The 26,317-nt window shown below is 37.5% G+C and overlaps 1 protein-coding gene and 1 pseudogene across 1 annotated transcript; both read left to right on the plus strand.

Moving 5' to 3' along the window:
- The first annotated feature begins 467 nt into the window (after positions 1 to 467).
- LOC116125066 lies at positions 468 to 1,607 on the plus strand. Its single transcript, XM_031410799.1, has 2 exons — positions 468 to 725; positions 814 to 1,607. Exons 1-2 carry the CDS (start codon positions 494 to 496, stop codon positions 1,605 to 1,607), a joined length of 1,026 nt encoding a protein of 341 aa, XP_031266659.1. The 5' UTR covers positions 468 to 493.
- Positions 1,608 to 12,124: 10,517 nt separating this feature from the next.
- On the plus strand, positions 12,125 to 26,259 carry LOC116125092 (annotated as a pseudogene).
- The last annotated feature ends 58 nt before the right edge of the window (positions 26,260 to 26,317 follow it).

Consider the following 26,317-nt stretch of genomic DNA (forward strand, 5'->3'; position numbering starts at 1 on the left):
ATGTAAAACTCGCTCTGCAGCAGGGTAAGTAGTGCGTTCCATTCTGTTTTGAGGAGAGATGAACCTGGCCGTTAGATGCTCTATGCTTTCAATGGTCAGGATTTTTTCTTTGTCGCCAACTGCGTAAAACGACAGCGTTGCACTAAAAGTTCAACGACATCGTTTTTGTGCTTCACACTAACATTTACATTAAATATTCAATTTGCTCTCTCAACTCTCAAGGCATCGATAATCACCAAAGGTTGTACCCTACCCTGCACCCTTCTGAATAAAGGAACGGCACATGTTTTTTGTCCCACCATTAAGCACTCTGAAATTAAGTACCCACCAATTTCACGTTACTTCTTTGAGTAAAGATCACAGGCTTAATTGGAAAAGATTAATGAAAGAAGACAAACTGGCCTGTTGGTTAAGTCCTATAAATAGCATTGCAGAAACTGAGCTGTGGCATCTCTCAACCTCCTCCCAGTCTTTCTTTACAGCATTGAAAACCATGGAGACCGTAAAAGTTAGCTTCTTAGTAATCGTTGCAATAGTTTTGGTTTCAAGTGTAGCACAAGTTTCAGAGGCTGTAGGTACTTTTGCCTGCACATACCCAACCAGTCCGTGCTATGGCAAAAAAATAGAGTGCCCATATGAATGCCCCTACACTTCCTCCTCAGACCCCAACGCAAAAGTTTGCTATGTAAATTGTTATTCACCCGTTTGCCAGGCTCAGTGCAAACGTAAGTTAACAATTAACTGAACATAATTGAACATAATGGAGTTTGGAAATATTGTTTTGGTATTAATTTTTAGTTTTGTTTTCTGCAGACAAGAAAGCAAACTGTGACAGCCCTGGATCCGCATGCTATGATCCTCGTTTCATTGGTGGCGACGGCATTGTCTTCTACTTCCATGGCAAGAGCAATGAGCACTTCAGCCTAGTTTCTGACCCCAATATGCAAATCAATGGCCGTTTCATTGGCCACCGCCCAGCCGGCCGCACCAGGGACTTTACCTGGATTCAGGCCTTGGGAATCCTCTTCAAGTCTCACAAATTCTCTCTTGAGGCTAGCAAGGCTGCTGAATGGGACAGTGAAGTTGACCATCTTAAGTTCGCTTACAATGGCCAGGACTTAGACATTCCAGAAGGTCCACTATCGGTTTGGCACTCTGAAGGAAAAGAGATTAAAGTGGAAAGAGTTTCAAGCAAGAACAGTGTCATTGTCTCCCTGAAGGATTCAGCTGAAATTTTGGTCAATGTGGTGCCAGTGACCAAAGAAGATGATAGAATTCATAAGTACCAAGTGCCTGCTGGTGACTGCTTTGCTCACTTGGAGGTGCAATTCAGGTTCTTTAATCTGTCCGCGACGGTTGATGGCGTTCTTGGCAGGACTTACAGGCCTGATTTCGAGAACCCGGCTAAGCCTGGTGTGGCAATGGCTGTTTTGGGAGGTGAAGAGAAGTACAAAACCGAATCCCTTCTCTCCACAGAATGCGGCACTTGTGTGTTCGCAACAGAAAGTACTGGTTCAGACCCAGTGACCAATGAAGTGATGGAGTATGGCACCCTGGACTGCACCCGCAGGTCCTCTGCAGGATATGGAATTGTTTGCAAGAAATGAAATCTGAAAAAAGTTGCTTCCTATGCAACTGAATAATTGAAGTTCTAGCGTCATTATTGGAATAATAGCTTGCTGCTTGCCAAAAGATATGGCACTTTGTACCGTTATTGTGCTATGTAATAATCTTGATATGTTCTTCTGGTGTCATAGTTAATCCAAAACTATTAATTGTGTTGTCATCTATTGATAGTAATGGAAATTATATGACTCCACGATCCCTGTGATTCTTAGGATATGGTGAATTAACAGTTCCAAGCAACTATTGGGAGTTGAATAACGGTTGTTTCTTGTTGAAGGATTATGTTTGTTCAAAGTCTATAAATAAGAGGTAGGCTGACGCAGCGAATTAGCATAACAATAAGGCTAACACTCAATTATACCTTTGGATTCGAAAAACAAGTCTCAATCACAATAGCATAACAATAAGGCTAGCACTCGACTATATATTTAGATTCGACAAACAAGTCTCAATCACAAAAACTATCATAAAGTGTGAAATAAAATCTGAATAATCATTGCATAAATCCAAAAACAAATAATATGTTTATATAGGGTGACAACCAACCGTAACAACTCCCAATAAACAAGGAGATAAAATATTAATTAAAAAAAGGAAATCCTAAATAAACCAGGAAAAAACGCATAGAAAACTAAAACGGCCCCAAAACACGTCGAAATGGTAGATTTTTTGTCCGAAAACGATCCTCAACTAGGGAACCTATTTCCAGGTTGTAGAGTTTGAAATGAGCTTTCCCTTGATATATTATGGACCCCGTAACTCCTCCCAGATCAAAAGTTGTGATTGTTTAAAGTTGGTTTGTCTGTGTTGGGGCTTCTGACGCTTGGATTACTCCAAGAATTCACCAACTAAACATTCTGTCATAAACAGACTCTCATATTCATTCTATTTCTATTAGAGTTACTCAAATATAAAAATATTGTCAGTTATAATTTTATAAATATTTGAGTGTCTCCGGAACTCTCGTATGTTACCATCAGCCTTACCGGTGGTGATGTCTAAGATCCTCTATTGGTTTTTTTTTTTTTTTTTTTGGAAAACAGGAGGCCCAACTTTTCTCTCTGAATGCTCTTCATCCCATAAAAATAAAGCCATATCGAGCTGGAATTGTTCCTAACTTAGAAATGTCCGAGAAATTCCAACATTCACAATTTTTTTTTTTTCCAGTTACGTTTACGTTAAATAATCAATGACCTGATCCTCTGCCAGCCATCCTGGCGGCGGCCAAATTTTGCTCCCTGAAGACATCAATAATCACCAATAAGCACCTTGTATGGCTGTGTTATATTCTCAACAACACATCTAATACTGAAATTTTTGTGTACAAGCAACAAAGTTGCTCATTAAACATTTTACATTATCTTTGAAAAATTGGATATTTTACTTCATTGACATTTACACTGATAGTTACAAGCTTTATACAGAGGAGATACAATCTACAGAATCTCATAATTATGTCAATTACAGTATACCGACATAATTAGGAGATTACAAGATATCAAAAATATTATGAGTATTCTAAAACTAACAAATTAAGAGATTACATAATATTTTGAAAATATTTAGGAAATCTCAACACTCCCCCTCAAGTTGGTGCGTAGATGTCACACATGATATACTTGTCTAAAACTTGTAAGAAAATACGTTTAGAGACAGCCTTAGTAAGAATATCGGCCAATTGATCCTCTGATCGAATTTTGGGCAATTTAATAATTTTTCATCTAGTATTCTATGATAAAAAATCTATCTACTTCAACATGCTTCGTACGATCATGTTGAACTGGATTGTGAGCAATATCACATGCTTCTTTATTGTCACAGTATAACTGGATTGGTTGATTAAGTTGATAGCCCAAATCTTGCAACAAAAATCTTAGCCACAAAGCTTCACAAATCTCAAGTGCCATTCCCCTAAATTCTGCTTCAGCACTTGAGCGTGCCACAATATTCTGTTTTTTGCTTCTCCACGTGACTAGATTACCTCCTACAAAAGTGAATGTAATACCCAAGATATCAAAGGTATGTTCCAAACTCAACATAGTCCTTTAGATGTTAATTTTATGTTAAAAAGCATAAAATCTAACTAAGGGCAAAATAGTCAATTCATTTAGAACGGTAGAAACCTTATCCATAGGAGGCTTAGGCAAAATGGTTATTTTGCTTATGGATAAGCATTGAAAAGTCAGGATGAGTAGGCTTCATTGCATTTAATGGCATTAATTAAGTATAATTATGTCTAGTGTGAAATGACCAAAATGCCCTTATTGAAGAATTAAGGACTTTAGTTATACAATTAAAATAATTGGGCCAATTGCATAATTTTGGAAAATAATGAAATATTTTCCTATAAATGAGATGAATTTCGTTCAAGCCAAGGAGAGCCTTTCTTCAACCTTTCTTCCATTTTCTCTCAAATCTTCCATGAAACAGCTTTCTTTCTCTAAGTTTTAAGGAGTTTTGCTTAATTTTTCAAGGAGAACAAGATAGGAGCCTTGGATCTTCAATTAGAAGGGTTTAAGGTAAGGATTAAAAACTTTAGTTTTGATGTGATTTGAAGATTTGAAGTAGATGTTGAGGTATATGTATATATGTAGGATTAAGGTGTAAAGAAGTCAAAGGCAAAGGATTTGTTGGAGGAAGTCTTTAAAAAGGTAAGGAAGAACCTCCCATGACTTTAGGGTTTATGCTAGGGTTGTGGATTTTTATGAAACCTTAAATTAGCTTTAGGCTGAAATGTTGATGGCAAGTGTAGTTGAACTCATTATTCTACTTATTGCCTTGATTCATTATACATGAAGTTATGGCTATTTATGTTTTATGAGTTGTATGTTTGTGGAAGAAAATGAAGTGTAGATGCTGATTGTGGCAAAACTTGTAGTATGGAGGCCACATGGTGTTGAATGGTTGCTATTAGAAGTGTTGATGTGTTGTTTGTATTAGCTTACAATGTTTATAGCAATAATGGATGGTTATGGGAATGAATTTTACACTTCTTCATTTTTAAAGACTATTAAGGAGAGGTTTATTTGATCTATAAGTTAACCTATTGGTTTGTCAATAGGAATTGATGTGGCATAGTTTATATAAAATTCGGATTTGGTGGGCTTAGGGGTTTTGTTAACCCTGCCTCAGTATTTCGACCATAACTTGAGTTATAAAAATCAAAATGAGATGATTTTTGAAGCATTAGAACGTAAGACACAGACCGGTAACTTTTATGTTTATGCCGGAGCCATTCGTTTTAGAAATAGATGAAAATGGCCTGAAGTATAACTATTTATTGAAGTTTAGATTTAACATGATCAATTATTATGATTATGAATTGATTATTAATATATTATTGTAATATGCATGATACAATGTTTACCCATTAGTTAGATGATCTTTGAAAGATATACATGGTCATGATGTCAATGCATGATTAATGTTATGAAATGGCATGAAGATGCAATGTAATACATGTTTTAAGTGATGTATGTGAGCAGAGGTAATGTAATGGATTGATAATCCTAGATGAATTAAAAGTATTAAGCTCAAAAATATGTATTTACATCCATAAGATGATAGAGATGCAAATAGACATGATAGAGATGCATATGAACATGATGGAAACGCGTAAGCTATCTCGTATATCGGTTGAGGAAAGATGAATATTGCTTTAGATGCTAAATAACGCGTAAGCACGCCTCCCGATATATGAGCTCTAGATGAAATTTGAGGCTAGATAATAAGTGCTTAAGATGCTAAGAAAGGTCCGATCGGCTAGACGTTAAATGTTTCATATGCATTTAGTTGCATTACATGAGTTATGAGTTTATTTACATCATGAGATGATTTTACTCATGTTAGATGATTTTAGATGTTATGTCACACATTGTGACGTGTGTGTACTATGTTTACATACTTATTTGTATGTACACATTGATGTTTACCTAGCTATGATAAAATGATGAAAAGCTATGAATTAATAATAAACGGGAAGTATCCCTAGATGTAAAAGATGTGATGTGTTAATAAATATGTTTAAATAAGATCAAATAGTACATTAAGAATGAAACGATCTTCCTTACTGAGCGATTAGTGCTCACCTTTCATTGTTGATTGTTTTGCATGAGACTAAGCGAGGGACGCTAGAGACAGTGGAACTACACGTGAGGGAGATGATTTATTGTCATCTCGTGTTTTATCTTGATGTAAATAATGTAAATGATAAATATTGTGAATACCTTTGGAAGCTTCCACCTCTACATATGTTTTGATGTATAATTTCTTAAGTTTGTAAATTATAAGTTTGGATCCTGCGTGACGTTTTATATGCATGTTTTGGATATTATTATTATTATCCTTACACAGATTTTTTCTAATACAACTCGTTCTCCAGATTGTATCCTCAGATCTCATTGAGGGATATTCAGAGGATACCTGACTGGAGGGGGGTTTTACATCTGGTATCAGAGCAAGTATTTTTTTTTATTACTTTAAAAAGGGGTTTTTAAGATTGTTTCTATTTCAGTCAGCATTTATGAGAGTTGATGACATTATCCCTCATGTAAGTTCTGCTGCTCAAGTTGTCCAATCGCTGTAAGTATGTTTACCTAATTTTATGTAAGGATTGATATGTATTAACGTTATAGGTGGACTGTGATAGGGATAAATATGAGGAAAACCAGGAGAACGGATCCGGTCGCAGTGAGCTTCAAATGCCAAAATTTTCCAACTGCACCTAAACTCCTAACCCAGCAGCTACTACTTCAGCACTCCGGGTTTAGTAGTGCAACTTGGAGCGATAATCCAAGAGGCTGTTAATAGAGCTTTAAGGAGAGCCCCGCCAGAAAGATACAGTACTCCGTGACAACAGTGACAACCAATGTGATACCAAGTTAAGCAATAAGGACGAGTACTCCAAAGCAATGGTTGCCCCAGAACAGATTGAACCAATTTATGGCCTCTCAAGTAAACATCAGCCTCTAGAATTTAGTGGTACTAATGATCCAGTAGTAGCCGAACAATGGATCAAGTTGGTGAGAAAGCTATTGCTCTATTTCCTATGACAGATCAGAGAAGATCCGGTATGCTACGTCCCTGTTAAGGGAGATGCTATGACTGGTGGGAGCTTATGGAGGATTAAGGTGTAAAAGAAGTCAAAGGCAAAGATTTGTTGGAGGAGTCTTTAAAAAGGTAAGGAAGACCTCCATGACTTTAGGGTTATGCAGGTTTGTGGATTTTTTGAAACCTTAAATTAAAGCTTTAAGGCATAGAATTAGTTGATGGCAAGTGTAGTTGAACTCATTTATTCTACTTATTGCCTTGAATTCTTATACATGAAGTTATGGCTATTTATGTTTTATGATTTGTTATGTTTGATGGAAGAAAATGAAGTGTAGATGCTGATTGTGGCAAAACTTGTAGTATGGAGGCCACATGGTGTTGAATGGTTCTATTAGAAGTGTTGATGTGTTGTTTGTATTAGCTTACAATTTTATAGCAATAATGGGGTTAGGGGAATGAGATTTACACTTCCTTAAGATGTTAAAGACTATTAAGGAGAGGTTTATTTGATCTATAAGTTAACCTATTGGTTAATGTCAATAGGAATTGATGTGGCATAGTTATATGAAAATTCGATTTGGTGGCTTAGGGTTTTTGTTAACCCTGCCTCAGTATTTCGACCATAACTTGAGTTATAAAAATCAAAATGAGATGATTTTTGAAGCATTAGAAAGCTAAGACACAGACCTGTAACTTTTATGTTTATGCCAGGAGCCAATTCGTTTTAGAATAATGAAAAATGGCCTGAAGTATAAACTAGTTATTGAAGTTTAATTTAACGATCAATTATTATGTTTTTTGATTATTAATATATTATTGTAATGCCATGTACTAATGTTTACCCATTAGTTAGATGATCTTTGAAAGATATACATGGTCATGATGTCAATGCATGATTAAGTTATGAAATGGCATGAAGATGCAATTAATACATGTTTTAAGATGATGTATGTGAGCAAGAGGTAATGTAAATGGATTGATAATCCATGATGAATTAAAAGTATTAAGCTCACCAAATATGTATTTACATGCCATAAGATGATAGAGAGCAATAGACATGATAGAGATGCATATAGACATGAAACGCGTAAGCATATCCTCATATATCGGTTGAGGAAAGATGAAATATGCTTTAGATGCTAAATAACGCTAAGCACGCCTCCCGATGATATGAGCCTAGATGAAATTTGAGGCTAATGATATAAAGTGCTTAAGATGCTAAGAAAGGTCCGATCGGCTAGACGTTAAATGTTTACTATGCATTTAGTTGCATTACATGAGTTTATGATGTTATTTACATCATGAGATGATTTATACTCATGTTAGATGATTTTAGATGTATGTCACGACATGTGACGTGTGTGTACTATGTTTACATACTTTTTGTATGTTACACATTGATGTTTCCTAGCTATGAGATAATGATGAAAAGCATATGAATTAATAATAAAACGGGAAGTATCCCTAGATGTAAAAGATAAGTGATGTGTTAATAATATGTTTAAATAAAGATCAATAGTTACATTAGAAAACGATCATTCCTTACTGAGCGATAGTGCTCACCCTTTCATTGTTGATTGTTTTGCAGGTAGACTAGAAGCGAGGGACGCTAGAGACAGTGGAACTACACGTGAGGGGAGATGATTTATTGTCATCTCGATGTTTTATCTTGATGTAATAATGTAATGATAAATATTTGTGAAATACCTTTGGAAGCTTCCACCCTCTACATATGTTTTGATTGTATAATTTCTTAAAGTTGTAAATTATAAGTTTGGATCCTGCGTGACGTTTATATGCATGTTTGGATATTATTATTATTCCTTACACAGATTTTTTCTAAATACAACTCGTTCTCCAGATATGTATCCTCAGGATTCTCATTGAGGGTATTCAGAGATACCTGACTGGAGGGGGTTTTAACTCTGTATCAAGAGCAATATTTTTTTTTTATTACTTTAAAAAGGGGTTTTTAAGATGGTTTCTATTCGGAGTCAGGCATTTATGAGAGTTGATGACAGTATCCCTCATGTAAAGTTCTGCTGCTCAAGTTGTCCAATCGCTGTAAGTATGTTTACCTAATTTTATGTAAGATTGATTAGATGATTAACGTTATATGGGTGACTGTGATAGGGAATAAATATGAGGAAAACCAGGAGAACGTCCAGTCGCAGTGATGCTTCAAATGCACAAAATTTTCCAACTGCACCTAAAGCTCCTAACCAGCAGCTACTACTTCAAGCACTCCGGTTTAGATGTTGCAACATTGAGCGTATGATCCAAGAGTGTTATAGAGCTTTAAGGAGAGCCCCGCCAGAAAGTACAAGTACTCCGTGACAACAGTGACAACCAATGTATACCAAGTAAGCAATAAGGACGAGTACTCCAGAAGCAATGGTTGCCCCGAGCAGATTGAACCAATTTATGGCCTCTCAAGTAAACATCCCCTCTAGAATTTAGTGGTACTAATGATCCAGTAGAGCCGAACAATGGATCAAGTTGGTGGAGAAAGCTATTGCTCTATTTCCTATGACAGATCAAGAGAATCCGGTATGCTACGTACCTGTTAAGAGGAGATGCTATGACTGGTGGGAGTTTATGGAGCAGACTCAGATACCACCACTCTCACTTGGTCAGGTTCAAGGATTGTTTGAGGAGCAGTACCGGACAGTAGACATGATATCCTCAAACTACAAGAGTTTATTAGTCTGCAACAAGGAAATATGACGGTCAAAGAGTATTCAATCAAGTTCAACTCCTTGGCTAAGTTTGCACCCACACTGGTCAGTACACCACAAACCGATTGGAGAGATTTGTGGGGGACTTCATCCCACTATTGCCAGATGTTATGTCAGGTCATAAGCCCTCCCACCATATAATGAAGCACTCGCCAGAGCCATCAGAGCAGAGGTGTACTTACAGAAGGGACCAGATTAGCTCTTTCCCCAACAGTGGCAAGTATCCTCTCCACTTGGCCAACCTAGTAGTGCAGAACAAGTTGTTGGCAAACGTAAGGGTAAAGGTAAGAAAGGAGTCTTACCTAAAGCCACAGGAAAGACATGAAGAAAAAGGGCCAACAAAGGAAAGGTGGGGTCAGTTACTGTAGAAATGTCAAGAAGACATCGGGGTGAATGTCTAGTGGGACCATGTTGTTTCAGGTGTCGCCAGCCAGGTCATATTGCTAGAGATTATCCCGTTGGTTCTGCAACTTCAGTGCCTGTAGTTGGAGGCACGACAGCCAGGGTATATAATGTGGCCCAGATACAGCAGATGCCAGCCCTTCAGCAGTCCCTGGTCAGTTATTATTCCATGATACTCCTGTATGCCTTGATTGATTCTGGTGCTACTCATTCATTCATCTCCTATGGTATGTATAAGAGATTAGGGTTAATGCCTATTAGAGTAGACAGCCATTAGATTGAATTGTCTGATGGTGAGGGTGTAGTGACAAATGAGTCTTAATGGGGGAGTTAGTGACTATTAAAGGCCGAAATGATGGTAGATTTGATTGTCTTCAATATGCCAGACTTTGACATCATTCTTGGGATGGACTTTCTTAGTAGATATGGAGCAGGATGACTGTCGCAGGAAAAAAGTCAAGTTTAAGCTAGACCATGGGATAACTTCATTTTTGGAGAAGGGCACCCAACTAGCATGATGATTAGTGCAACAAAAGCTAGGAGATGTTGAAAATGGGTGTTTCGGGGTACATTGCACATGTAAATAAGGGAGAGAGTTCGAGCTCAAGTGTACATGAGGTACCTGTGGTAAATGAATTTATTGACTGTTTTCCAGATGAATTGCCAGGTTTACCTCCAGAGAGAGAAATAGAGTTTGAGTATAGAACTAGCCCCCGGTATAGCACCCATTTCTAAGGCTCCTTATCGCATGGCCCCCTGAGCTCCAAGAATTGAAGAAGCATTACAAGAGTGTTAGACAAGGGCTTTATCAGGCCGAGTCATTCCCCATGGGGTGCTCTAATTCTATTTGTGAAAAAAAGGATGGGTCTATGAGGATGTGTATAGATTACCGTGAGCTGAATAAGTAACAGTAAGAATAAGTACCCATTGGCCGATATGATTTGTTTGACCAATTAAAGGTGGCTCAGTGTTTTCTAAAATTGATCTAAGTCAGGATACCATCAATTAAGTGGCTAAGGAAGATATACCGAAACAGCTTTTCGAACAAGGTATGGGCATTATAATTTGTTGTGATGCCTTTCGGATTGACTAATGCACCTGCAATTTTTATGGACTTGATGAACAGAGTTTTTCATGATGTCCTTGACAAGTTCATAGTGGTGTTTATTGATATATCCTAGTTTATTCCAAGACTTTAGAGAAACATGCCGGGCACTTGAGATTGTGTTACAAAGATTGCGAGAGAAACAGCTTTGCCAAATTTTCAAAATGTTAGTTTGGTTGGATCGGGTTACCTTTTTGGGTCATGTGATCTCTAAAGACGGTGTATCAGTGGATCCTAGTAAAGTAGAAGCGCTCAGTGGCAGAGGCCAAAGACATGAAGAGGTTAAGTTTTTCTGGGCTTAGCAGGGTACTATGGAAGTTCGTGGAAGGCTTTGCAAAGATAGCCAGACCACTTACAACTCTCACCAAGAAAAAGTACCATTGAATGGCTAAGGCATCGAGCAAAGCTTTCAGGAGTTGAAGAAGATTAACTACAGCTCCAATTCTTACATTGCCAGAAAGGCATTGATTATGATATTTACGTTGATGCCTCCCACAATGGTTTAGGAGCAGTGTTGATGCAGCAAGGGAAAGTCATTGCTTATGCCTCTAGACAATTGAAAGACTATGAAGCAGATTCTCCTACCCATGACTTAATTAGCAGCAGTGGTTTTTGCTTTGAAGATATGGCGACACTACTTGTGGAGTGAAATGCAACTATACACTGACCATAGAGTTTGAAGTTTTCTTCACTCAAAAGAGTTGAATATGAGACAGAGGAGATGGTTAGAATTGGTGATAGACTTGACGGTGACATCAGATACCATCCAGGGAAAGCTAATGCAGTAGCAGATGCCCTTAGTAGAAAAGTCTCTTTATCTCAAATCACTGTACGGGACAATTACAGCAGGAGATCACCAAGAAGGAATTGAAATTGTGATCAAGGAGGATTGCCCAAATGGGAGATCAAACCCACTTTGGTGGAGGAGATCAAGATGAAACAGAGTAAAGATGATACCTGTAAGATAATCTGCCAACGGATAATAAGTAAAGAACAGACTTTAAAATATCAATGGAGCACTGATGTTTAGAGATAGAATATGTGTACCTCAAGATGTTGAACTAAGGATAAAATCCTTAGTGAGGCACACAATACACTTTAACAGCCCACCCTGGGAGTGTAAAAATGTATCAAGATGTGAAGAAAAGTTATTGGTGGTCAGGTATGAAAAACGACATGCCGATTATGTTGCCAGATGTTTAACATGTCAACAGTAAGCAGAGCATCAGAGACCATCAGGATACTCCAACCCTTAGAGATTCCTAAATGGAAATGGGAGGATCTCAATGGACTTATTGTGGACTTCCTAAAGTTCAGCAAGGATATAATGCAATCTGGGTGGTGGTTGATAGATGACCAGACAGCTCATTTTCTACTTATGACGGATAAGATAGATGCATTTCGATTGGGGCAATTATATGTCAAAAAGATTGTGAGATTACATGGAGTACCCAAGACGATCGTATCAGATGAGATACCAGGTTCATATCAGCTTTCTGGGTTGGAATGCAGAGAGCATGGGTACAAAGTTGCCTTCAGTAGCGCTTATCTCCTCAAACTGATGGCCAAACTGAAAGGACCAACCAGGTGATTGAAGACATGCTGAGAGCTTGTTGTATGGATCACAAGGCAAAATGGAGTGATGTACTTCCACTAATAGAATTTGCCTATAACAACAGCTACCAATCCACTATCCAGATGGCCCCATTGAAGCATTATATGGAAGAAGGTGCGATCCCCTTTGTATTGGGATGATATTGGAGAAAAGACTCCTTGATTCAGCAGTTGGACCAGAGATACCCAGAAAATGATTGAAGATGTTAAGCTTATTAGAGAAAGAATGAAGCAACTCAAGATCGACAAAGAGCTATGCCGACCTGAAAGAAAAAAGTGAATTTCAAGTGGGCGCAAGTTTTGTAAAAGTTGCACCTTTAAACATATTATGAGATTGGAAAGAAAGGCAAGCTCGCTCCACGTTACACTGGACCCTTTGAAGTATTGGAAAGGTAGCAAAGTAGCTTATAGACTTGCGCTACCAATGAGCATGGAAAGTCCATAATGTTTTCCATGTCTCTTTGTTGCGTAAGTATGTTTAGTGATCCTTCACATGTGCTTCAGATGGAGGAAGTGGAATTATAGGATAATTTGCTTATGAGGAACGCCCAGTTCAAATCCTTGATAGAAAGTAAAAGAGCTCAGAAACAAGCAAATTCCCTATGTTAAGTATTTTGGAGGAATCACAAGATAGAAGAAGCTCTTGGAAAATGGAGCAAGATATGAGAAGTCGATACCGGAGCTGTTTCTATAATTTCGAGGACGAAATTATTGTAAGGGGGAGGAAATGTAATACCCAAGATATCAAAGGTATGTTCCAAACTCAACATAGTCCTTTAGATGTTAATTTTATGTTAAAAAGCATAAAATCTAACTAAGGGCAAAATAGTCAATTCATTTAGAACGGTATGAATCAATTATCCATAGAGAGGCTTAGGGGCAAAATGGTTATTTTGCTTATGATAAGCATTGAAAAAGTCAAGGATGAGTAGGCTTCATTGCATTTAATGGCATTAATTAAGTAAATATTATGTCTAGTGTGAATGACCAAAATGCCCTTATATAAGAATTAAGGACTTATGAGTTATACAATTAAAATAATTGGGCCAATTGCATAATTTTGGAAAATAAATGAAATATTTTCCTATAAATGAGATGATTTCGTTCAAGCCAAAGGGAGAGAGCCTTTCTTCAACATTTCTTCCATTTTCTCTCCAAATCTTCCATGAAACAACTTTCTTTCTCTAAGTTTTAAAGGAGTTTTGCTTAATTTTTCAAGGAGAACAGATAGGAGCCTTGGATCTTCAATTAGAAGGGTTTAAGGTAAGGATTAAAACTTTAGTTTTGATGTGATTTAAAGATTTGAAGTAGATGTTGGGTAATGTTTATATGTAGGATTAAGGTTAAAAGAGTCAAAGGCAAAGGATTTGTTAGAGGAAGTCTTTAAAAAGGTAAGGAAGAACCTCCCATGACTTTAGGGTTATGCTAGGTTTTGTATTTTTAGAAACCTTAAATTAAGCTTTAAGGCATAGAATTAGTTGATGGCAAGTGTAGTTGAACTCATTTATTCTACTTATTGCCTTGAATTCATTATACATGATTTATGGCTATTTATGTTTATGAGTTGTTATGTTTGATGGAAGAAAATGAAGTGTAGATGCGGATTGTGGCAAAACTTGTAGTATGGAGGCCAATGGTGTTGAAGGGTTGCTATTAGAAGTGTTGATGTTTTTTTGTATTAGCTTACAATGTTATAGCAATATGGATGGTTATGGAATGATTTTACACTTCCTTTAGATGTTAAAGACTATTAAGGAGAGGTTTATTTGATCTTAAGTTAACATTGGTTAATGTCAATAGGAATGGATGTGGCATAGTTAATATGAAAATTCGGATTTGTGGGCTTAGGGGTTTTGTTAACCCTGCCTCAGTATTTTGACCATAACTTGAGTTATAAAAATCGAAATGAGATGATTTTTGAAGCATTAGAAGCTAAGACACAGACCTGTAACTTTATGTTTATCCAGAAGCCAATTCGTTTTAGAAATAGATGGAAATGGCCTGAATTATAAACTAGTTATTGAAGTTTAAGATTTAACATATCATTATTATATTATGAATTGATTATTAATGTATTATTGTAAGTTGCCATGTCCTAATGTTACCCATTAGTTAGATGATCTTTGAAAGATATACATTCATGAGTCAATGCATGATTAATGTTATGAATGGCATGAAGATGCAATGTAATACAGTTTTAAGATGATGTATGTGAGCAAGAGGTAATGTAAATGGATTGATAATCCATAGATGAATTAAAAGTATTAAGCTCACCAAATATGATTTACATGCCATAAGATGATAGAGATGCAATAGACATGTAAGAGATGCATATAGACTGTTGGAAAACGCGTAAGCATATCCTCATATATCGGTTGAGGAAAGATGAATATATGCTTTAGATGCTAAATAACGCGTAAACACGCCTCCTGATGATATGAGCCTAGATGAATTTGAGGCTAATGATATAAAGTGCTTAAGATGCTAAGAAAGGTCCGATCGGCTAACGTTAAATGTTTCATATGCATTTAGTTGCATTACATGAGTTTATGATGTTATTTACATCATGAATGATTTATACTCATGTTAGATGATTTTAGATGTTATGTCACGACATGTGACGTGTGGTACTATGTTTACATACTTATTTGTATGTGTACACATTGATGTTTCCCTAGCTATGGATAAAATTGAAAGCATATGAATTAATAATAAAACGGGAAGTACCCTAGATGTAAAAGATAAGTGATGTGTTAATAATAGGTTTAATAAAGATCAAATAGTACATTAAGAATGAAACATCATTCCTTACTGAGCGATTAGCGCTCATCTTCATTGTTGATTGTTTTGCAGGTAGACTAGAAGCGAGGGACGCTAGAAGACAGTGGAACTACACGTGAGGGGAGATGATTTATTGTCATCTCGATGTTTTATCTTGATGTAAATAGTAAATGATAATATTTGTGAAATACCTTTGAAGCTTCCACCCTCTACATATGTTTTGATTGTATAATTTCTAAAGTTTGTAAATTATAGTTTGGATCCTGCGTGACGTTTTATATGCAGGTTTTGGATATTATTATTATTACCTTACACAATTTTTTCTAAATACAACTCGTTCTCGGCATGTATCCTCAGGATTCTCATTGAGGGATATTCAGAGGTACCTGACTAGAGGGGGGTTTACAGTGAATAACCAGAGTAGATCGTCTATCACCACTGCTCCAGCCCAATCACATCAGTATATGCATTCACATTTTGGTAGTTCCTTGTTTTTAGAAATAAGATTCCCTTTCCAGGAGCATTTTTAAATATCTCAAGATCCGATAACTGCGTTCATATGCTGCTCTCCAGGATTATACATGAACTGACTGACTATACTCATGCTAACGCAAGATCTGGCCTAGTGTGAGACAATACATCAATCTTCCCACAGTCTCTAGTATCTCCCTTGTCAATTGGTATTTGATCAGTCTCGACTCCTAATTTCAACCTTCTTCGATTGATGTATCACTAGTTGACATGCTAACATACTAGTTTCCTGCAGTACATCCAAGGCAATACTTTCTTTGTGATAGAAAGATACCTCTGTTAGATCGACACATTCGATTTCGAGAAAATATTTCAAAGAACCCAAGTCCTTCATCTCGAATTCTTCTTAAAAGTACTTTTGTAGAGCCTCTTTCTTCTGAATCATTTCCTGTAACCACCATATCATCCACATACACGATAAGTGCTTGATCTTTCCTTGCTATTTTTTAAGAATAGTGTGTGATCTGAATTACTCTGATGGTAGCCAAAAAACTTCATAGCTTTGGTGAACCTCCCAAACCATGCCCTCGGAATTGTTTTAACCCCATAATGACTTTTTACTTACAAACCTTTTGGCTATGCCTCCCTGGAAGAATACCCCTGGTAGGATCCATATAGATCTCTTCAGACAATCTCCATGTAAGAAGTATTCTTCACATCGAACTGTTGTAATGACCAATCTAGGTTTGCACACAAGATAACAAGAGCATACTGTGTTTGATTTTGGCTATAGGTGCAAAGGTCTCTATATAGTCTATCCCTGAGTTTGGGTGAACCCTTTGCTACTAGTTTTGCTTTAAATCATTTATCGTACCATCAGTTTTTATACTTCACAGTGTAAACCCATCGACATCCAACGTCTTCTTCCTGGTGGACGTCAACAAGTTCCCAAATCTCATTCTTCTGTAATGATTTCATCTCTTCATTCATGGCAGCTTTTCATTTTGATCATAATGCTTCCTGCACACTGTTAGAAATAGATACAGCAAATAATTGATTCACAAATGAAATTTTGATTTTGACAACAAAGGTTGGACACATAATGACCATGGGTATTTCACCTTACTAGATAGCTTAAGTTTGTATGTTGGTTTAGGAATTCCTCTAGTACTACGTGGTGGTAACTATTTCCTAATTGGTTCAGACTCATTGGTTCAAACTCTAAATTAGGAATATTCTCAACAGATGGTGGTTGTGTGACATACCAGGAGAGAGACTTGGACTGAGAATTTTCTACAGACGGGTTTGATACCACCTCTACATTTTCACATCCACTTCATCTTCTGTTGAACAACAGGTCTATTTTTGTGACCATCAGTCTCATATATCTTGAACAACATCTTGCAACATCATAGTCAAGAGTCTGAATTCTTCCTCACAATACTCCCCCTAAAGTTCAGACTTAGAGGAAAAACACATCAATTTTTCATGGAAACAACATCCATCGTACACAACATTTGTTGAGTTGGAGGATGATAACATTGCTACCCATTTTGATGAACACCATACCCAACAAAAACACATTTCAATGCACGAGGGGAGAACTTATTGCGTTGATGTTTATGGAGGGGACAAAGGCGATACAACCAAAACGTTAGGTGGTAAGTTCAGGACCGTTGGAGCATTTGCTATTTACCAGAGCCTAAAAAGGTGTATGGAACTCATAGAACTAAAGGGCGCCCGATTGATTAGGTAGGCTACAGAAGTAAGTGTTTCTCTTTAAAAAGATAACGGCATGTGAGCTACTATTAATGAGCATGAACGACCTCCAATAAGTACCGATTTTTTCGCTCAGCAACACTATTTTGTTGGGGTGTGTTGGGACAACTAGTCTGATGATGATATCATGTTTCAAGTACTATTGAAGATCTAACTTTGATATTCTCCTCCATTATCACTTCGGAGGACCTAATTCTGTGCATTATACTACGTATGAACCATTTTGTGAAATTTCGGAAAGAGCAAATTAACCTCCCCTTTGGTTCATTAAACATACTCGTCGTCCTTATACAATCATCAATAAAAGTAACAAACCAACGAGATCCACCTAAAGTAGTAACTTGTGATGGCCCCCAAACATCTGAATGTATAAGCATAAAAGGACTTGGACTTTTGTTTAATTTATTGGGAATAGGACTCGATGACTTTTTGATAGTTCACAACATCACAGTGGAAGTTACTGTATCATTTTTTTCAAACAAACTTGGAAAAAGTTTCTTCAGATAACTTAACGAAGCATGTCCAGGCGCCGATGCCATAACCGATGTCACTTTTTTTGTAATACTTCTTTCTTCTAATAGTATATTTTATAACATATACTATGAAAACATCATAATTAGCATATTAAAATAGTTGTGTCCAATTTTTCTTACATACAAAATATAATTCTTTACATATATCAAAATACAAGTACAAAAATTTAGCAACGTGGACGTATGCCATTCTCTCTGCTTGTCGACGTCCTTCCGACCGTTGCTCACCTATTTCCTCACAAAACTGAAAAACACGGGTGAGCATAAAAAAGCTCCGTAAGTAAATCTCTTAACTTTCTTCTTCTTTGATTCTTTCCTTACTTATTCTCTCTTCTTTCTTCTCTGTTTCTATTCTCACTGTTTCTTTTCTTTCTCTCATTCTCTCTTTCTTTCTCTGTGTTCTGTTCTTTCTTTCTTTTGTTCTTTCTTTCTTCTTACTCTTTCTATTCTTTCTCTTCTTGCTACTCTTCTATTCTTTCTAACCATATAAAATTCATGGGAATATGCATAAATGAAATGCATATGTAATAATGCATAAAAATGCATTTATTTCTTCTTTCTATTTCTTTTCTATTCTTTCTTCTCTATTCTTTTCTTTTTCTTCTATTGCTTTTCTTTTCTCTTCTTGTCTTGCTTGCCCAGCTTCTCTTTTCTTTCTTATTTCTTTCTTTTCTTTTCTTTGCTTGTTCAAGCTTTCTCATTCTTTCTTATTCTTTCTTTTCTTATTCTTTTCTTTTTTTATTCCTTCTTTTTTTTATCTTTGTCGATCGGACTTGGTTTGATGTATGGATTCGGAACCTAGCCGTGTGATGAGTAAGTCCTCATCTACATCACTCTGCGGACTATACAATTCTTCTTTCTTCTTAGGCCACTCATTAGATGACGTGCATATAGGAATTCTTCTTGGTACAACCCTCATCCACATACACTCTTATGGTTCATACAATTCTTCTTTTTCTTATGCCACTCAATTAAGGTGACGTGTATGTGGAATTTCTTCTTAACACTCACGGTTCCCCCATCACACCAACCTATTCTTTTCTCTTCTTTAACTCTTTTCTTTCTTTAATCTTTAATGCTTATTCTTTCTTTCTCTTTATTCTCGAGAATGTTTTATTCTTTCTTTCTTATTCTTTCTTAAGTTTCTCACACATACACAATTATATGCATATGGATGGCTCATGCTTAAATTTCTGTTAGACCGGTCATCACGGTCACAAATTAACCTAATACCGTAGTTAGGCGTGTAGCAGGGTCAATCCACAAAGAGCAAGACTAACGACCTACTGTATATTTGAGTTAACGAAAGAGAAATGGGCAAAATGATTGATTAAAACAAAGGAAACTAATTACTTGCAGGAAATTAAAAGCATTAAATAAATTGCTAACTAAAACATATTAAAAGCGTTGTCGCTACGGGTTCGGTTTGACTCAAGACCACTCTCACAATTCCTCTCCTCGCTCTCAATTTCCTAATCCTACAAGGCTAGGCAAATCAATAGAAATATCTCCCGGAAATCTAGGCATTCTATCCTGTCTCCTCGTCGTCTTAGTTACAGATCGATTGGTTAAAGATTATCATTGACTAACCGAAAAATGCTAAACCCTTAAACACCACTAGTTGGTACAATGTAACAAGTACAGCATACGAACCTGTATCATCCAATCAACTAATTACACAATAAATGCATTCCTAGTAGAAATGTATTAACGCTACTACAACTTGATTGCAATACTACGAAGCAATTTAAAGTCTAATCACATTCAATAATCTCAAACCGCACATTCAATTATGTGAAAAGTTATATACATAAACGTTCTCAATGACATTATCAATTCAACACGTCGAGCATCAAATAATTTAAAGTATCGCAAACAAACTGAAACGAAAACAATATAATCTGAATACAAGAACTTACCCAATATCCAACATTCGGCTCATCCAACTAGTCAAAGCTGATGAGGGGAGCGTGAGTCATCTCGATCTCCGCCTACACCGTAACGGACAACCGGGAGCTTAGCCGCTCATGGTAGTGATAACGGAGCCAAAACGGTGGAAACAGACTGATCATGGTGGAGAGGAGGTAACCGCAGCGATATGATGCGAAGAAGGGCCAAAAATGACAACGATAGCCGGAATACGATAGACCGCTCTTCGCTGGAAAACGTAATTTTTCGGCGGGTCTTCTGAAAAACGGTGGCAAAATGGGATCCGAAGGTACCGATGGAAAGCTCTGATGATGGGAGTTCAGATCAGGTCTGGGAGGTGAGAAGTCACCGGAAATGAGCAGGATCTGCCTGGAAGATGAAGAGTCGCGCGGCTAAATCGCGGATTCCGACGTTTTCGCGGCGACTGAGCTAGGGAAGTGTAGATCCGGCCGTGGGGAATGAAGATCTACCCTTGGGAACTAGAACGTCATTGAAAACGGCCAAAACTGGCCGGGAAGACGAAACGACGCGGTGGTGGAAGGCGAAGCGTCGCGGTGTTGTGTGGCGTTTCTTGGTGGTTTGCGTGGTTGATGACGGATCGATGCATGGGGAGATGAATCATCGCCGGAGGGAGACGAAGGGTCGCTGGAAAACTGGGTGAACACCTCCCTGGAAAGCAATCTGCACTTTTCTTTTAATATATTTGAAAATATTGTTTAGTCCCTACATATTGAAAAGTGACAAAATCAGCCCCTTAAACATGACATTTTACCCCCTAAACAGCATAAATGAGACAAAATCACCCTTAATCCAAACCACAACCTAATATCAACTCATATACTTTCCAAAATCTTCCAAACACGTTAATTTCATAGAAACATATTAGGAAGCGATTTTCGTGAATAAATCATAAATTCTTTAATTATCTCATATACTTCAATTAAATCACACATGGGGTATTTTTATCCCCAAAATAGGTCACTTTCATGACTCTAACAATTTTTACTTAAATGCCCATATGAAATGCACATATGCAATGTTGCATAAAATTAAGGTTTCTACTCACTTATACTTTCTTAGGCATTCATCAACAACACTTGTGCATAAACAAACTCTATGTAATTATCATTCTATTTGTTACTTAAAACATCCAAATTGAGAGAAAAACTCTCTTGTAACATAACCATACCTACACGGCAAAAACACTCCCAAAAGTTTCTCCAATTCTTCCAATTTCACAACCCATCATCAAACTACACATACCTCCTCGTATTCAATATATCTAACAACAAGCAACTAATCATCCATCTCATCTTAATTTCTCATAATCATAACATAGCATTTAAAAGAAATACTCACTTGATTTTCTTAAATACTTTAACTTGAGTTGGAATTTGAGTGAATTACATACCTTATGCTGAGTAGTCTCTACTAAGCTCTCTACTCTTATGTATTCAAATCTTCTCTTAACTTTAAGCATAACTCCACAAGAACTCAACTTTCATACACAAATAACAACATAGATAAGGAGCAAGAATCCTATCTCTTGAGCCTAAAATCAAAACCCTATGAAAAACCACTCGAAAGCCTCAAAATCCTTGGAGATTAAATGGAAATTTGAGAGAAAATGGGCGAGGAGTGTGGCGTGAATGAGAAAATAAGGGTTTCAAACCCTAACACTTTAGTTTATAAACACACCTTTCCCATTTTGCCTTACTCTTTCTTAAAATTTCATCTATGTCCCTTAGTCAATTACCATAATGCCCTCATTTTAATGCATTCTCTATGAATTCTATCTCTTTTCACTCCCCACTTTTTCAACTATTTTGAGCGAAAATACCATTTTACCCTTAATGCAAGTTTAAGGCATTTTTTCACATTCTCTTAAAATTACTTTAACAAATTAACTAAGGGCTATAAAAACATAATTAAATCATTGTACCCCCTGCTGGGCATTAATTTTGTTTATTACCCTTTTAGAGTAATCTCCTATTAAGCCTGCTTGACATGGAAGAGTTTTTTGCCTCTAAATCTCAAGTATACAATTGCCCTCGTCTAATACCATGACAAATAGTCTATTTTGTTTGAATGCTCTTAAACTCAAAAAATCACCACACAAGATAAGGCTTTGGTTATTTAAAGACTGACACAAGTTAAATTTAAGGATGGACAACTAAGACAAATCTAAGTGTATGGAGTTTTTAAGGGTTATGATCCTTCCCCAAACCCAGTTAGATTCACCATGGTTGTTGAGAACAACAGTTTTGTGAGATGACTTAAGATTAAAACATGCCTAGAATCAAATGTCATATGATCAGTAACACCAGAATCAATTATCCATGCACTATGAGAAACAAATGTACCACATATGTAAAGACTTACCTCATTTCCAACTGTAGCTACAAATGATGAAGGTTGTTTTGGCATCTTCTTCCTTTTCCCAAACAGCGCCATAGACCTTCTTTCTTGTTGTTGTTGGGCTTGCGCGTTGTTGATTTGTTTGGGATGGGTTTTTTTCTTTTTTTTTTTTTTTTTGGTGTTTTGTGGTTTGCAGCGGCCAATTGGTGGTGGGGTTGGTGGTTTTAGAATTTGGATGTCGCGTTTTCTCCTTTTGGATTGATGATGGCTGATGTACTATTTCTCGCCAATGATTTCCTAGTGGTTGCTCTAAAGGCAATTTTTTAGATCAGAACCTGCTCTGATATCATGTGAAAAATTGGATATTTCTTCATTGATATTTACAATTAGATTACAAGCTTTATATAGGGGAGAACAATCACATAATCTCATAATTATGTCAATTACAATATACCAACATAATTAGAGATTACAAGATATCAAAATATTATGATATCTAAAAGTGAAAAAATTAAGAGTTACAAATATTTGGAAATATCAAGAAATCTCAACATTATCAAAATATAGGAAAAAAAATTGATCGACTTTTCATGTTTCTGATTTGTTAGTTCCCAAATGAAAGAATAAAGTGTTATGCCTGAAAAGTAGGGTTGACGCCAAGCCTTGTCAGCGTGGGCAGTCAGAGCTTAGGTAGGTTTATGCACCGTTCAACGCACCGTGCAGCCACGTCGCATGCTGACGTAGAGTAGCATGGTCCTACCAGTGTATGGGTATACGCCAGAATGACGAAAGGCTGGAAACTTCCACGTGTCCAATCCTGCGCAAGGAAATCACTCGAGCAGTTGACAACGGGACATAAAGAAGGCATTGGCACGCAATCTGACCCATCACCATATTATAATCATTACCCTCATATCTGTCCACTGTATACAGATTGGGTTCCTCTCCCGTTTTGTGAGATTAGACTAATTTTTCTCAGAACTAGCATACATTCTCTCTCTCTCTCCTAATCTCTCTCTTCTCTCTCTCTCAAATCTCTCTCGACCTCCATCTACGGATCTCATCATTCCATCTCTCTCTCCATACAACTCGCGATAGATTCTCTTCTCCCTTCTCAATCCCGCTCAAATCACGTCTCTTCTCTCTGCCCATTCCTTTCGGACGATCTCAGCTAATGGCCGTAACCGAATGTCTTCACTCATTCTCTCTCTGCCACATCTCTCATCGCTCTGCCTCTACCTCATCTTTTCTCTCTCTTCCTCTCCACATTTCTCGTATTCATTCGCTCTCAGATAACTCTCTTCCTCGCATTCTCTCTCTTCTCTCTCTTCTCTCTCGCCGTCAAACCTCAGCTTCCTCCTCTCTCCGACTCCACCCTCACACCCCCCCCCTCCCCTTACACTCTCTCCCACATATCCCCTCAAACCGACTCTCAATCCATTCTCTTCCACTCATTCCCCTCTCGCTTTCGAGCGAGATCCTCATCCCTTTCTCTCTCTCGTTCTCTCTCACAGTCCTCCTCCTTCCTCCGTCTCTCTCTACACCATTCTCTCATCTCGCCCCTCCTCTCTCTCGTTCTCTCTCAATCCTTCTCTCTCTCTCAATCACTTCATCTCTTCCTCCTCTCTCCTCCTTCTCTCTCTCTCTCCCCTCATCGGCTGCTCTCCGTCGTCTCTCTCTCGCTCTCTCTCTGTTCTCGGCGCTCTCTCTCTCTCGTGTATTCACTTGTATTCTCTCAAACTATAATCACTCGCTGAACGTGACTTTGTTTCATATATTAATACCATATCAGTAGAATTGTAGGATTCGCTTGTTAAGCCTCCTAACCACTTTACACATTGTTTCTTCATCCTCTTAATCAATTCAATACCCCATATACACGTATGTTTTCTGAAGTCAGCTCAATTTGTTCACGTGTGATTAGTTGGTGGTCACAATAAAGCATCACAAAATGATCACAAAAGCTTCCACAAATATTACTGAGATTATTCAGGTATTAACATGTAGTAGTAAATAGATATTTAGAAGAGTCGTCCACATTTCTTGGGTAAATTAAGATTGAAGAAGAAGATTGATGAAGCCAAACTTGCTCTTCCAATTCTCTTCATCTCAAAAAATAATGCCAGATTGAGTTGAATTATTTTTAGCAATTCCGGATACAGTTAAACACTACCCCGTGTACAACTCAATTATCTATTTGACTTAAATTTATGGATTTTTTTTCTATTGGTGACGTGATTCCTATCAGAGATTCTTCTGCAAATTGCAACATTAGCTTTATCCAGTTACGTTTACATTTAAATATTCAATTCCTAATCTTTTGCAGTCGTCCGCGGAGGGAGGCAAATTTTGCTGTGTCAAGGCATCAATAATCACCATGAGGTACTCTGTACCTTCTGAATAAAGGAACGGCATGTGTTTTTTTTTCACCATTAAGCTCTCTGAAATTATATAACCGACAAATCCCTGTTACTGCTTTGAGTAAAGATCATAACCTTCTTAGAAAAGATTAATGAAAGAAACAACCACCTGGTTGTGATCCTATAAATAGCTTGCAGAAACTAGCTGTGGCATCTCTCAACCCCTTCTAGTCTTCTTTACAGCATGAAAACCATGGAGACCGTAAAGTAGCTTCTTATATCGTTGCAATAGTTTTGGTTTCAGTGTAGCTCAAGTTTCAGAGGCGTGGGACTTTTACCTGCACATACCCAACAAGTCCATGCTATGGCAAGAAATAGATAGTCCCATATGCATGCCCTACACTTCCTCCCCAGACCCAACAAAGTTTGCTATGTAATTGTTATTCCCCCGTTTTGCCAGCTCAGTGCAAACGTAAGTTAACAATTAACTAACATAATGTGTTTGGAATATTGTTTTGGTATAATGATGTGTTTTTTTTTTCTGCAGACAAGAAAGCAAACTGTGACAGCCCTGGATCCATGCTATGATCCTCGTTTCATCGGTGGCGAGGCATTGTCTTCTACTTCCATGGCAAGAGCAATGACACTTAGCCTAGTTTCTGACCCCAATATGCAATCAATGGCCGTTTCATTGGCCACCGCCCAGCCGGCCGCACCAGGGACTTTACCTGGATTCAGGCCTTGGGAATCCTTCTCAAATCTCACAAATCTCTCTTGAGGCCACCAGGCTGCTGAATGGGACAGTGAAGTTGACCATCTCATTTCGCTTACAATGGCCAGGACTTAGACATTCCAGAAGGTCCACTATCGGTATGGCACTCTGAAGGAAAAGAGATTAAAGTGGAAAGAGTTTCAAGCAAGAACAGTGTCATTGTCTCCCTGAAGGATTCAGCTGAAATTTTGGTCAATGTGGTGCCAGTGACCAAAGAAGATGATAGAATTCATAAGTACCAAGTGCCTGCTGGTGACTGCTTTGCTCACTTGGAGGTGCAATTCAGGTTCTTTAATCTGTCCGCGAAGGTTGATGGAGTTCTTGGCAGGACTTACAGGCCTGATTTCGAGAACCCGGCTAAGCCTGGTGTGGCAATGGCTGTTTTGGGAGGTGAAGAGAAGTACAAAACCGAATCCCTTCTCTCCACAGAATGCGGCACTTGTGTGTTCGCAACAGAAAGTACTGGTTCAGACCAAGTGACCAATGAAGTGATGGAGTATGGCACCCTGGATTGCACCCGCAGGTCCTCTGCAGGATATGGAATTGTTTGCAAGAAATGAAATCTGAAAAAAGTTGCTTCCTATGCAACTGAATAATTGAAGTTGTAGCATCATTATTGGAATAATAGCTCCCTGCTTGCCAAAAGATATGGCACTTTGTGCCGTTATTGTGCTATGTAATAATCTTGATATGTTCTTCTGGTGTAATAGTTAATCCAAAACTATTAACTGTGTTGTCATAAACAGACTCTTATATTCATTCTATTTCTATTAGAGTTACTCAAATATAAAAATATTGTC

The sequence above is a fragment of the Pistacia vera genome, unplaced genomic scaffold (assembly GCF_008641045.1).
Source record: "Pistacia vera cultivar Batoury unplaced genomic scaffold, PisVer_v2 Contig160, whole genome shotgun sequence".
NCBI classification, from domain to species: Eukaryota; Viridiplantae; Streptophyta; class Magnoliopsida; order Sapindales; family Anacardiaceae; genus Pistacia; species Pistacia vera.